Source organism: Macadamia integrifolia, unplaced genomic scaffold (genome assembly GCF_013358625.1).
Source record: "Macadamia integrifolia cultivar HAES 741 unplaced genomic scaffold, SCU_Mint_v3 scaffold2233, whole genome shotgun sequence".
NCBI lineage: Eukaryota > Viridiplantae > Streptophyta > Magnoliopsida > Proteales > Proteaceae > Macadamia > Macadamia integrifolia.
This window is the reverse complement of record NW_024868583.1, coordinates 44319-59526: the sequence shown is the minus strand read 5'-3', so window position 1 is coordinate 59526 and position 15208 is coordinate 44319. Positions and strand designations below refer to the sequence as shown.

The following is a 15208-nucleotide window of genomic DNA, read 5'->3' as shown; positions in this document are numbered from 1 at the left end:
TTTTCCAACCTAAATTGATGGTTTGCAAGGCACCACTTGAAAGTTCATTTCATCACAGGCACTGGAGAATCCATCTTTCTTCCAAACTGTTGTCTCACAAAACAATTCTCATTGCCTTTTTGGTTAGATGTGAAACTAAAGGAAGTGAAGTGATAAAAATTTCCAAAAGTGAGAAGGGATAGCATTCATGAAGAAACATCCAAACTTTATATTGTTGCCCATTATCAGAATTGCATCACATAGTCACAGAATGGAAACATGCCCATTACACCTCACAAGAAACCCCTCCTGTAGAACCCTAACCTTTCAATTCTTACTTAGTTAAATAGGATTGCTCACAGTATGGCCAAATTCTCAAGATATAACAGCTTTAAGTTTTTCAGGGAAGGCTCTTTTTGCAGCTGTCTGACCTTCGATGTCTCCTCAGAGTGAATCAATAGCACCCTAGCAGCTCTCAATTGAGCTGTGCCAGCATAGAAACTTGGATCATTGGCCTCATGATTAGGATAGATGGAGAAATTTTTGGCCAAAAGATACAAATGGTTTAAGCAGAGATACCATATCATAGACGATCCTAGAACCATACTCAAAAGACAACTAACCATGATTTCTCTTATTGAACCAGACTCAAAAATGAATTATACATAAAATATTTGTCCAACGTTCAGAAGACTCTCATGAGGAACATTGAAGATCACACTGTTCTCTCTACAGATTTTCTTAAGGAAGGCATATATGTAATCTATGGAAATTTTCTTAAGGAACCATGAATCTCTCGACGCCCTTACCACTGTGTTTCCCAGAATGTGCACCACCCCAGCATCTCTGCAACAGTTCAAGAACTCCAACTCATCTGCCACATGGCTGATCTGCCCCGATGACCTCACCGTGCTGTTGGCTGGCAATGGGGACTCAATGGGTACAATTGAGTCATCACCTGATATTATCCGCTCCACATTGGAGTTGACTATGCTGCTATTCTGGGTTAGTAGGAAGTCCTCTGACTGCATGGTTTGCTGACCATTCAAACTGTATTCCTCTGAGTCCGAATATCCCTCCATCATTGATTCAAGACGGACAAACAAAATAAGGCTATCAAAGAGCATCTTCTCAAAATCATCATCCTTCTTGTGGAGATCCTTGTAACCATACCTTGCAACACACCGAAACATATGGTAATTCTTAGGCCCAATCCTTTTTACAAGGAACCTCTCATCTTGAGGCACTGTATATACAGGGAGGTACTTCACACACACAAATACAACAACAGAATGGATGGCAGGGAGGTTGGTGACAAAATGAGAAAAAATGTGGGGCACCCCGCTCGCTAATTCAGAGTACACAAATCCTATACCAGGGACTCGGACCAAACCCAAGCTGGGACCTAGCCCAAGGATCCATGCCATGGAAACTTTACTGTGCATCTCAAACTCATAACGCTTCACTGTTCCATAATGCCAAACATACATGATGACAAGAAAGGCTGCTGCAATTACGAGTGGGACCCAACCGCCTTGATCAACCTTGAAAAGTACAGCTGAAAAGTATGCTAGTTCCACAACTGATGATAAAGCACTGAAGATTAGAACAAGACTCCAATGGCAGCGCCAGACAAGCAACATGATTAGAATCATGAGAAATGTCGTCACCAGCATGACTACCACAACTGCCGTTCCTATTTTTCACACAAGACAAGATCTTATCAATGCAAATGTAATTCCAAAGTAGAAACTTGTAGTAGGATCACAATTCACAAAGAATAAAAACAGAAAGATATCTTACTTCTTGTCTTCTAAATACTTATGTGGTCCCAATTGTGATTTCTGTAGTCACAATATCATTAATGTGTACACTAAGTTGGATAATATTCCACATAATCTTAATGTGCATGTTATTTTTCAGCTTCCTTCTCTTATTGTCTAGTGCAGACACTAACTTCCCAATGATATTAGAACAATTTCACTGATTATAAACATGTTAAACAGCATATTTTGTTCTTGAAATTTGTCCCTTCTGCCGATGAACTCTGTAAGAGTCACTTCATTGCTGAAAATTTTGATTATCAGCCAACCCCACCCCCACCCCCTACCCCCTGCTTTTGCTTACACACACAGTTCCAGCCTTCCAAATTGTCACCTCTCTCATCTGTGAAGACACCTAATGTTGCAACTGACAATGCCATTCTCCAACCTTACCTGGAAGATTTCTCATTCACTACACTTGTTAGGATTTAGAAGTTCAAAACAAGGGTTATGCAGTCCTACCAACCATGGTCTGGCAATAAGCATGGGATCAAAATGAAAGGTCTCCAACTTCTAAGTGAGGGGAGAAACTAAGGAGACAGGGCATTAAACAAAAGGGTCTTTTTCAAAAATACATGTTAATAAAGGGCCACAAAGGGTAGTGCAGTTCAGAGGTAAAAGGAAGAAAGCAAGAGAACAAGTGCTCATGAAGACTTTCTCCTTACTTGAGTACTAGGTATGAATTGATGTAAACAGGAAGGAATCAAGTGATGACCAAGGACAACTCAAGCTTTATGTTGTAACGTTGAAGCTGGCTCATCAAAAGGAGCTGTTATGCAGTAGCCAAAGCTTTGGACTGGTTGGATTGATACGAGCGACTATCAAGGCCCAAGTCTAAGCTTAGGAAGATCACAAGGGATTGGCGACAAGGCAGAACAGTAGTTCAGTCTCTTGGGTTGTTTGGGAGTCTTAATTCTGGCAGCAGCTATATTACAATCACATTTAAAGTTCGAAAATTTTATTCACTGTTAGAGGACGATTAGGATTTAGGAGTCCAAATCCAAATATGACTTGCGTAGGAATTTTCATTGCTTTTTTATACATAATCAACCCCCCCCCCCCTTCTCTTCCCAATTGATTCATCTGAGTTAGACAATACAATTTGGGTTTTCTCAGAAGGTTGTTGCTGTACTATGCCTGCATGGCTGGTGACATATCCAGGTATCCAGCCGCGATCTTCAACTTCTTTTCAAATTTACAACTGATTTCTCCTGATGAGGTGTGATCTCTCCTCCTTCTGTACTATTCCACTTCTTACTTCTTAGTTCTTACTCCTTTGACCACAGTCGGACACCCTGTTTTCTGAACTAGTTTCAGCTTCCTTTAATTTTCTATATTGCATCAATTACAAATCAGCTCAAACTGAAACTTTGTGGTTAGCATTCTATATGGTTCCTATTGATTTTTTTCATTAGTTTCTAGTTTGTTGTTATTCCCACTCGCAATCCCTGTTTTAGCTCTACACCTTACGAGTTCCAATCGTTCTCTCTAAACATCAGTTAATAATCCATTAGGATAAACCGACCCCACTTCCAAAGTCGCTTAGTTCTCCTAAGTTTTAGGAACTGCAGCAACTCTTTTGATCAACTTGTTGGCCATCTCACTCTTCTTTTAATTTCTAAAATTTGATAAAAATATTTATCGTAGATACAAAGTACAGGAAGTGTTTGGTAATTACCTAAAATAACTGATTTTGTTCCAAATTGCATTAATTTCCTGGATTTTGGCAAAGTTCTCCTGGACTGTTAGTGTGGTTCCAGCACTGTCGTGCTTCTAGATTCAGTTTTTGAATCCTGAACCACGTCAAGCTGTGGCTTGAGCAGCATGAGACACAGGATTGACCTATTGAAACTACTGGTTGTGCTTCTGTTATGGTTGTCACAATGTTCCTATACTGATGACTATACTACCTCTATAAGATTGATTATGCCAGTTGAATAATTGAATCACATTTGAGAAATATTACTATAAAAATCTTATCACTTTCTCCAAAATAATGCCTTAAACCAGCCTAGAATTTTAGCATATTACGAGGTCCACCTGATCTGGTATCAGCTACAAAACTACTCGAAACCTACAGAAGATTTTCCAGAAGATACATTGCAATATCCCATGTATGAATTTTTGGTAAAAGCATCCAGCTCTTCTTGTGACACCTTGCTGGATCTTATGACAACTGAGAGTAAGATTGAGACTCATGGATAGATTCTGTTGCTTAATAATGGTAAATCACATTTCAGCACACTGGGTTTGCTAGGGAAAGTAATTTCTGGGGTATATCATGGTGAATATGTGTTCATGCAAGAAATATAATTGCATGAAGTACTCGAATAGAAAAACATACCATAAGCATTTCCAATCTGGCTTTGATTTTTGAATCCAGCAGTAACAGCAATGCATAGAATCATGAGGACCCAATTAATATCTGGAATATAAACCTGGCCAAGGAACTTCTTTGATGTATGAACCACCTTTACTCTGGGAAAGCAGCCAAGTGCTTGTGCTTGTTTGATAATTGAAAACGTTGCAGATATGGTGGCCTGACTAGCAACAATAGCAGCTAATGTTGCAATAATAAACATAGGCCAGTACACGCTGTCTGCAAATAAGCAATTACCAACTACCTGTGAGTGGATAATTTACTTAAAGCGAGTAAATGTTATGCCAAGTGAGATCAGAACAGACCTGGAATGGAACGATAAAATGCATCTCGCACATGACCCTGGTGTCTCAGAAGGTAGGCAGCTTGTCCAGAATATGCTAAAAGTAGGCAAGGAAACACAACTACTGTGAATGCAATCTGAACAGCCAAGACGGGAAAATGTCCTAGGTCAGCAAAGAGTGCTTCTGTCCCTGAAAAAATTAGAAGTACCCATTGTAGTCTCAAGATACTAGTAGTTTCTATCAGATTTTATTGCATAGACTAGTTAGAGAAGAAAATGCATCGCATGATAGAAAGATGACCTGTGATACTAAGCATGATCCCTCCAAGGGAGGTCCAACCTTCTTTCCCTCCTCGCCTGAGATACCGACCAATGTAAACTGGGGAGAAAGCTTTCAGAACAGTACTATCGTACTTCCATATGTTGATCGCACCAATAGTTCCAATAAGGAGAAACCAAAGGAGGACAATTGGAGCAAACAGCCACCCAACTCTATCTGTGCCATAATGTTGCATGCTAAACAAACCTACTAATATTACTACGGCAACTACAATAACTACATCTGTACAAGGGAGAAAAAGATAAGAATTAGGCAACCTTAGGTCCCGGAAAGAAGAAAACAAGTTTTTTTTTTTTTTTCCTTTCGCAGAAACAAAACAAATTTGATTCACAAAGAAAGGGGGGGGGGGAAGTAATTAAGAAAAGCATGCATAGTCTCAGAAGCAGAAACTACCGTTACTCATATTAGGGTGGTCTACTTTTATTCCCCCAGCAGCTGAAAGAACTACAGCACAAAAAATAAATCAATTAATCAAAGGTTCAGGATCAGCACAATTTAAAAGAACTAAGGAAAAGAAAAGTGTTGAATTCCATCAATACCACACACTAGAATTTCAAGAATTCATAGTAGAACATACGAACGTACGGAAAATGATAATGTGAGAAATAAATGGACAAGATTGCATCAAAAACACATTAGAGAAGATATGGGAGGTGTCATAATATTTTATATGTGTCTATTTAGAAAATTTTACTCCAATTCATAAAAAAAAGGATTAACTATATTTGATTGGTAAATATGTTTAATTGGTAATGAAAGATTTTATACCGCATCATATACAAGATGGCCTTATTTGACCAAGATATACAAAAAAGTACAAAATTAAATAATTAAGAATCTTCAAGAAGTGGATTTGCAAACCAAAAATAGCTTAGGATGCCTATAAATCCTGATCATGATGGGAATATGGATTAGAAAGATCTTGTTTTCTGCATTTATTGCTAACTAAAGTTCAATCATATTTTAGTGGGAACTGGCTAACCAAGAAATGGAGTAATGTGAACCAATCACATAATAGAGAACTACAGCGGGTCAGTCTTGGTTTGGGTTAGTACATCATCTAACCCAGTCTTGATCCGTTTTCATGCACTACGGGATAAGAAGACTACAGACCTAATCAAATGGAATGAGGTTGCAAATTTGAGTATTGCAAATGCCAATTGAAATCTCTCCCTCAACGCAAACACAAATAACATCTTTCATTTCATATGGATTGGTGGGCTAGGTTGCTAATCCTTAAATAACTTCTATATTGAGAAAAGCTCAACTAGTTCCAGAAAATCTCTGCGTTAGAGGAATAGTGGACCTAACTACAGATTTAATCCAGTCATAGCTTAACTTCATACCAATTCTTTATACAGAGTGAAAGAAAACAGATACTGTAAAAAAGATGGAGCTCTTTAAGTAAAATTTCATAATGCTGCTTCAAATTGCAGGGAGTTCCACATTAATATCCTTAAATCTGCAACTCTTTAAATACGGTAAAACCATCCACAGCAACTCCCTCCTTAATTGTAATGCCCACCCTGAATAAGAATGGAAATTTTATGAACTACTAACATGAGATGAAGCTTAACCAACTCAAACATGGAAAATGCAGGACCTGATATGGCTGGAGTTAGAATCCCATCCCCAATCATCATGCAAGTGCCAACAAGGACAAGAATAAGAAGTGCCTTCTTCTTGTATTCATGTCCCTCTAACCATCTCTTAGTTTTTGCAGCAAATGATTTCTCATGGTATACATGTCTGCTGTATGTTGTTAGCTCTTCATCTGTCCTGTGTTGGTTCGGTATAGTTTTCACCTTAGCATGTCGGCAGAGTAATGAATAAAGAGCAAATGTACCACCTGCAAAACACAGAACATGAGCTTTTGGGAACAAATCAATACCTTGTGGACATCAATAGGAGATAAGAAAAGGGTGTAATGCTGAACAATCATTGGAAGCCACATCCCGCCACCAAAATCATACCACTGAGTGAATTAAATGGTGTCAAATTTGTACTGTTAAATTAATCTGAACGCCCATACACTCTAGCAATTCCAATTCGAATTTATGAATGCTCAAACACTCTAGCAATTCCTATTCTAATTTTATATTTAGAATTTCTTTTGAAAATTTTCCCCAAATAAAGCATTTCATATTCACTGGGCCATTTCTTCTACACATCATAACCGACAACAGTATCCTCCGCTCTGAAAGAAAAATTACAACTTAATGACAGAAGGTGAAATCTAAGATATGAAGTCATAATTATATACAAGTACGCTAGTTGGTGACAATTTAGAAAGTGAAATCTAAGATGCGATGTCATAATTATGATAAGTATGCAAGGAGGGTGACAATTTAGAGAGTGGAAACACTTCTTTGTCCCCCCCCCCCCCTCCCCAGCAGCATCTACCAGTAATGGAAATGTATTATTCCTCGAACATAGATTTATCCTCTCAATCAGCAGTTTATTACATAGTAATGTAACACAAAATATCAAAAAAGTAATTTTTACAGCTTCATGTGAGACCAATTTACCTTGACCATTATCATTTGCTCTCAACACAAGAAAGACATATTTGATGAGCGGAACAAGAGTAAGAGAGTATATAATCAATGAGAGAGCTCCAATGATGTCATCTGGATCTCTGACTCCACGGGGAAATGTATTGTAGAAAACATACAAGGGAGATGTGCCCAAGTCTCCATATACAACTCCAAGACTTTGGAATGCAAGTCTCAAAACTAACATAGCCGAGAATTTCTGGAAAGAGATGCAAAAGAAAGAGGAACATCAGCAAATCAATGAATGTTTCATGCCCCAATTATTACTTTTATCAACAAATGATAACCCCTATCTATGAAAACTTACCCCTAAACTTCCACATATACTCCCATATGCATATGTTATCCTTAATAATTAAGTGTAAAACTAGTCATATACAATATTAATGGGCAATGAACAGTTCAAACACCAGAACTCTGATCGGAAAATCAGTAAAACAAACCGGCTCATAGCAGAGTAATACTGCGAGGAGAACCTCATGAAAACTAGTATAATCAATATACCAGCTAAGTAAGCAGAGGTTGAAAGGGGTTCTATTCATGACTGTGAGTCTGTGAATGAAAAAGGCATAACTTAAACGGGAAAAAGTAAAACTGGACAATGATATCTCCCCTGTTACTCTCACCTTTTCTCTGTACATATCTTTGATTCTTCCAGCCTCCTCGTCCATGGGCTGATCAAGCTTTTGCTCCAAAACCCACATGTTACCTTTATTAGTACCATGTTCATCCATTGATGTCGAAGCCACAGAAGCCATCAATCTACGTCCCGATTCACTCCCTGCTCTTTCAATTAATCTTCTCCCCAACCAATTTTTATTTGTGCTTCAAATCAAATACACCAATAACCAGCAAATCGATAATCCACAAGAAGGAAACTTAAAGATCCATTTCACCAGAAAAGCAGAAACCCCAAGAGGCCATGAAGTTGAAAGCTCAGAGTCGGAGCAATCCATCCATGCCTACCGACCTCCCACAACAGAAAAACAACCCACCAGAGGATAAAAAAACACAAAGCTTGAAGATCACCGCTTGGAGAAATTTTAACTATAACTTGTCACAAACAAATATACCCAAGTGGGGTCAGCTTCAAAACAAAAACTCAGCCACAGAATAATAAAAAACCATTAAAATCTCAAAAACCAATAAATGAATGCAAAGTGTGGCTAGTCCCATTGAGGACTCGAATAGCCATCATATTCAAAAATTCCCAGAGCTTCAACCGACTCCGAATTTCAGAACTTCAGCAAAAACTTTCCAACTCTTTCGATTATAGAAAAATTTCCTCTTCAACTCATTTCCGAAGAGAACAAACCACAACAGCTCACCATCGAATATACTGTAATTAGAATTGCAATAAAAACCGGTTAGGGTTGTCGCAGAGCGAGCTATCTGAGCTCTCTCTAATCTCCTATCTCCGTTGCAGGTAAAGAGATTCCGCGTAAGTGTTGAAGCATTTATAAAACGACACAAAGCATCCCCTGCTATTGGTTGGAGAAGAGAAGAAGACAGAGACTTCGCCAGTTCGCCTCTCTCTCTCTCTCTCTCTCTCTCTAGTATTCGGTTGGAAGATTCGATTGGTTTTCTTCAGTGGAATGGAGATTTTTTTATTTTTTGGGTAGAGGTGGAATGGAGATTCTATTGGCAAACACATTATTAATATGCATATAATTGTGGAAAGAGAAAGATGACAGTGAGCACAAGCGTACCCTATATGCTAAGAGGCATTATTTTTCCACCGGACTGGAAAATGATAGGTATACCATCCACGTGCATTAAGCTGATTGGGGACACCAATGGAGATAAGAGGGGCATCATACAAAATGACACATCATTTCAAATGAGAAGAAGATAGATAGACATAGTCGATGAGAGCTTCCAGTAGGGGTGTCAATCGGTTGGGTTGGTTCGGTTTCGATCGGGTTTAATCGGGCTTGAAGACTTTCAAAGGCTACACCGTGTCCGCCCATTTAACTAATCAGGCTTAGTTATTGAGGGCATGGTACGCTTTATATTCGGTTGGTTGACCTCGGGCTATAATCGGGCCACCTTAATCGGGCTTTAGTCGGGCCTTAACCGGGCTACGGACATGTTTAATGTTAAACGGGCTTTAACCGGTTTTTAAACGGACCCTCTTTAAAATGTGCTCTAATATTCCGGCCCATTCATACAAGCCCAAAAAAATGACAATTAATTAATAAATGATACCAAATATAACCATTATTTAAAATGTGAACATGTTTTTACTTTTTAATTTGGGAGGTAAAATAGGTATTCTACAATCATTAAAGGGTCGGGCTAGGCCGGTGCACAATAGGCCGGTTTCGATCGGATGTTAAACGGTCGGTCTCGGTCAGACGACCGAAGGTCCAAGTAGCAAAACCAAGACCGACCATTTATAAACGGGCCGGGCTCAAGCCCGACACGTTTAATAAATGGTTCAGGCTGGACCAGTCTATAAACGGTTGGTCTCGATCGATTTAGTCAGTTCGGGCCACGAATTGACACCCCTAGCTTCCAGTATCTTGATGGTATATACGTTCAAGTTGATATATGCGTAGAGGATCTAAACTCTAAATTATAGAGCCCAAGTATAATAAATCTAGTGGTACCAATAGAGACATGCAACAAAGCATCACAAGAAAGGGAAAGGTCATTTGAAAAGGGAAAGAGAAACTGCAAGCAAGCTGGCATTCTTTGTGATTAAAAAGATTAGGTATCCTCTTAATATACTGCATTCGATGTGTCTATCTCTCTCTTTTTCTTATTTGAAATGACTTTTCGACTTTTTTCATATGATACCTTATCTCATACCTTCATTAAAACTATTTGCTAGCTTACCGCACACCGGATGCGCACCCCTCTTTTTGGGAGCTATTATTACTAATGTTGCTTGCTAGCTTACCGCACACTGGGTTGCGTATCCCTGCCCTTGGGAACTATTTATTACAATTGGATCCGTAGGAGGAAAAAGACAAAAGAAAAGATAACGATTTAAAAGAGAAACATTTTCAATGATTATCTGATGAAAGTTTTACTTCACTTTTCTTTTCGAGGGGCGGCCAGAAAAATGGTTATGTCAGAGTGGGGCCCACTAGGATGTGGTCCACCCTTGTCCATTGGCAATTTAACTGACAGCCGTACCACAGGTCGAAATTTGCTGATGATTTTGGTGGTAAAGCTGTTTCGAAACGGTTCAAATTGTGTGTCAGTCATCTTTTAATGTAGGCGCCGTACTGTTTTGGGATAAATGATGTGTGGGTTTATTTTTTCCTCTTTTGATTAATGTGTGTGGGACCCACTGTGTCTTTCTATTGATGTTTAGATTCCAATCTAATGGCTCATTATGCTTGTTCAGAACACATGGTGCATTACATCATCTCACGCCTGCTGTGGCATGTTCGATACTTTGTTTTTGTAGAGACAGAATAAAAAACAGAAAATTACTTGGTCACGTGGTCTATATCAACATGAGACCAATGAGAACTATATCAATACATCCAACGTGGTGGTGGGATGGACAGTTTTCTCTTATGACTGGACGTTGGAGCAAATGACCGGATGGTATTTTTTTTTTTTTCTTCCTCCTTTCTTTTTACTTATACAAAGGAGGAGAGAGCGGAGTTTGAACTCGAAACTTCCTTATGATCATGAGTTTATAACTCCTTTAAATGTGATAGTTGGATGGTTAAATACCAAAGCCAACCCTCATCTTGGGCTCTTTTCTATATGGGTATGACTTATTACCACCGAAATAGTCAAGTGAGATGTTTTAAGTTTCTTTTCATTATCCTTTGTTTTATTTTAAAATTTTCAAAATAAAATTTCAAAATAACTTAAAAATAATTTGTGATTATTAGAAGTTGCATATTTTTATGATAAGCATGTAAAATGATTGAATTTACACTCGTTTACATAAACTGTGTTACGAAGAAGGATAAAAAGGTAAGTTTTGGATTTTTTTTCCAGCAACTTTGGTTATAATAGGATTTTTCCTTTTTATATTCCACTTATGGGATTCAATAGAATTATATGATTGCTTTTTTTTTTTTTTGGAAAAATTGATTAATATTGGAATTAAGATCACTGAATAACAATAGAATGTTCTTTTTTTTTAAGGAATGTTTTTATTAAGTATTCTGGAACTTTTTTTGGGCCATTCTCTCATTTATTTTTGGGAGAATATCATCTTGCATTCTCATAATCCTGGATTTTTTTTTTTCTTTAAGCTATGTGTTCTTACTTGGTTAAATGCTCTAGTTGAACTATAACTTAATATGTGAGCAGTGGACCTTTGCTCTAATTTACAAAATTCCCACCCTTCATCATACATATTATTTGATTTAAATTAATAGGTAGACGTCCATGGTTACCCCTCATACTCTGTGGACAAGCGTCATAAGCCATCGATAAAACCCACTCATTTTTAAAAAAGCTTTTTTTTTTATTAATGAAAGGAAGGTATTACCATTTATTAACAAATAAAAAATAAAAAAGAATACTAATTGGTCCTATTCCCTAAGTCCTTTCACGTATCATGAAATGATCCTATGCCCTTGTATGCTTTCTTGTGGATACCCGTGTTTTGCTCTCCCATTGGAAGGCATAGGGAACACAATTATTTGGTCACAATTTGAAACCTCCCCATAGAAATTATTATAAACAATACTTAGCTAGTAAATGTAAGAAGAAAACAGTGTTTGGAAACTTCAAAAAAATTACACTTTCAAATAGTTTGAGAAGGTAGGATGAGCCGAACAGAAAAATAAAGAGTTCCCACAACCATTGTTCCTCCGTATCATTTTGAGTCGCTTAACTAGCTGTTGAGAGTTAGTTTAAATGGTGATCTTCTTGCTTCAAGTTGCAGTGTTGTCTCCACTAAGCATTAAAGTATTGTATCATCATTGTATCGATCAGTTAAATTTAAGACATATATCGAAAGGTATCATATCAAAAAAGACACATTATGATATGCTAAAGATCAAGGACTAAAGTATTAATATCGGTTGTTGTATCAATCATTTAAATTTAAGATACATATCGGAGGGTATCATTCCCATGGAAAAATGTTTCATGACGCAATGGTTAATCAAGTGGATCTCATATGGGTTGGTCATTGGTGTGAGAAGTTTGTTGCAAAAAACACATTACTAGCTAATTTGTGGCAATGTGTGGAGAAAGACTTTCACTAGTTGTGTTTCAAAGAAAATTTTTAAATTTGGAGTGAAGCTTTGACTTCCAAAACTTTGAACAATGAAAATGAATCATTTAACACAACATTGTTCTTGTTGAAATATAATATACAATTTTGGTTGAAAGTAGACATGATCTAGCAAATGGACAAAATATGTGGTCAATAAACCTCATCGTATTTTTTTTTTTTTTATACAAAGGGTATCCAGGCATTCGGCATGACTAGTCCCATGGATCTATACTGACTTCACAATCGCATAAACTGGATCATATCGACAACAAAACTCATCACTAAATAGCTTCATTCCTTATTTTCTTCAACAATGTTTGATGGGAACAATGAGTTCAGTGGGTCTGAGTTCCATGTTTTATCAATGTTTATAAGTTCAGATATCAAAGTGAAGTTAAAATTCCAGGGAATATGGGCTAGTAATTTAAATTCCAGTTATTGGGATCCAAGGCTCTATCTGTTTATCATTTCAAATTCTCTAGCAAACTATTGAGGAGAAGAAGTTTTTTAACTTGGAGAATACTTCTCCAGGTTAGAATGGCTGAGTCAGGTCTTTTGGCTGCAAGCAAATTGTAGTTTTTAAAATATCTTACTTTTAGGACTTTAAGCCATAGTGATGATGATTCTTTGATACTTCTCCAAGATAATTTGGTGATTGTAAGCTTTGTTGTGATTGATGTATTTCCAAAATCCAAGTCCTCCTTTGTTTTTGTGCTTGCATAAGACATTCCATGATGTCAGATGAATTTTTTGTCTTTGTCTTTATCATTATCTGAACAGATATTGGATTGAACTGAATGCACACTTTAAGCCATTCACACGGGATGTTTAGTGTTCTCATTGCTTTCAATGAAAATTGAATGGTTCACATTCAACTCCGGTATGACTCAGTCTGTGCAGTTGTGAGGTCAGTATGGACCCGAGGGACTAGTCAGGCCAAAGGTTTAGCCTGAATACCCATCATTAAAAAAAAAAAAAAAAAAAAACTGAATGAATTTTTTTGATAATAGCATTGGGTTAGAGGAAAAGAGAGTTTTGGAATGAAGGGATTGCAGATTATGACAATTTAATCAAGCTCTGCTTGTATAGGATAAATAGTTCAATTTCTGGGTAGATAATATTTGCTGAACACTTCAAGGATAGTGATGATCAAATTTCTATTTTCCCCCTTTCTATGATAATATGTATGACAATATGACAATTAAATAAGAAAAGCACATAACCAGTAAGGAGATTAATATTTTAAAATTCAAGATAGAATGAATATGGTACTAAAAAAAGAAAACAACTAATCAAAATGCCATGTGGCTATATTGCTGGAATTGCACTCCACTTACACCTTAGTGTGAAAATTATTTCTTATTTTTTTCTTAAATTGGAAGAAAAGATAAAGTTTTCTTTTGCAACTTATTCCTATTATTGTGACATAAAAATTAGAGTACCTTGATAAAGTTTCCAAGCCACCAAAGTGGATTACCATAAGCCATAATCAATTACCTGAAAATTTTTATCCAAAATCCTTATGTCAAGTTATGTGGTGTTACCTTATCTTTTCGGAAGTGCATGAAAAAAAGCAATCATTGACTAAAAAATAACAATGATGTTTTTTTTTTTTTTTTTTTTTTTTTGAGATGCCTGTTTACATGTTTAGGGTTATAGAGGTGTATAGTCCCACGTTAGTAACCATCTCAAATCTTGGATATGCCTTGATATATCCTTATCTCATCTCCATCAAAAGCCTTAATTAAGATTTTAAATTGAATCTCAAGTGATATTTCGCAGGTTTTCCCAATTTATTTAACATAGTATAAAATTCGTAAACAAACATTACATAAGATTCTATACATTCCTTCAATATTAGGTTAGATGACAATACATTGTATCTTGAGAGTTTCTCTCTCTCTCTCTCTCTCTCTCTCTCTCTCTCTCTCTCTCTCAGAATGAGAGAGATGGTGGGTAGCAAAAGGCCTTATCTCTTCAGTGAGAAAAAAGAACAATCACAGATCAGCAATCGTGGACTTCTATTTACCCAACTAGTGGGAGTAGTCCCCACCTTGGCCAGTACTTTATTTCTAGTGATCTCATCATTATGATCACTCTAGACAGAGATGGAGACATATACATGTTACTTGATCAACATTTTCCCTTACAAACAAATTCTACATATTGTATTGACAATGGCTTGACTATGCTTAGTGCCTATGCATCATATCTTGCATTAAATTCCAAAGTTTTGGTGACCTCATTATGTAAGTCCATTCTCATCAAGACATTTTTAAGTATATTATTTTTTTAGTAGAGGTGAGTGTGTTAGAAGTGATGTGGAAATGTGAAAGGACATCATAAAAGTAGATATCGATCTTAGTAAGCAACCCTTAAATAAGGGAAGGAGCTCAAGGTAGCATAGAAACTGAATCACATTGTAAGGATATTTATTATAATTTATTTGACAAAGTTTCTATGTCCACGGTGAGATGAGAGCATCTTACTGAAAAAACAAAAAAGATGAGAGCATCTTCAATAATAATGGAGAAAAGAGTTAAAAGCTCTCTTTCTCATGTCTCTCTATCTACAAATAATTTTCCTGTAATCTTAAAAGCCTTTATTGCCACCAATTTAAACAGAAAAGAAAAGAGTTATAATTT

The 15208-nt window shown here is 36.9% G+C and overlaps 1 protein-coding gene across 1 annotated transcript; it reads right to left on the bottom strand.

Moving 5' to 3' along the window:
- Positions 1-586: 586 nt before the first annotated feature.
- LOC122066097 (potassium transporter 10-like) lies at positions 587-8986 on the bottom strand. Its single transcript, XM_042629922.1, has 8 exons — positions 7987-8986; positions 7334-7559; positions 6409-6654; positions 5199-5249; positions 4767-5027; positions 4488-4655; positions 4147-4401; positions 587-1675 (listed from the first exon to the last, which is right to left on the bottom strand). Exons 1-8 carry the CDS (start codon positions 8116-8118, stop codon positions 639-641), a joined length of 2376 nt encoding a protein of 791 aa, XP_042485856.1. The 5' UTR covers positions 8119-8986; the 3' UTR covers positions 587-638.
- Between the last annotated feature and the right edge of the window lie 6222 nt (positions 8987-15208).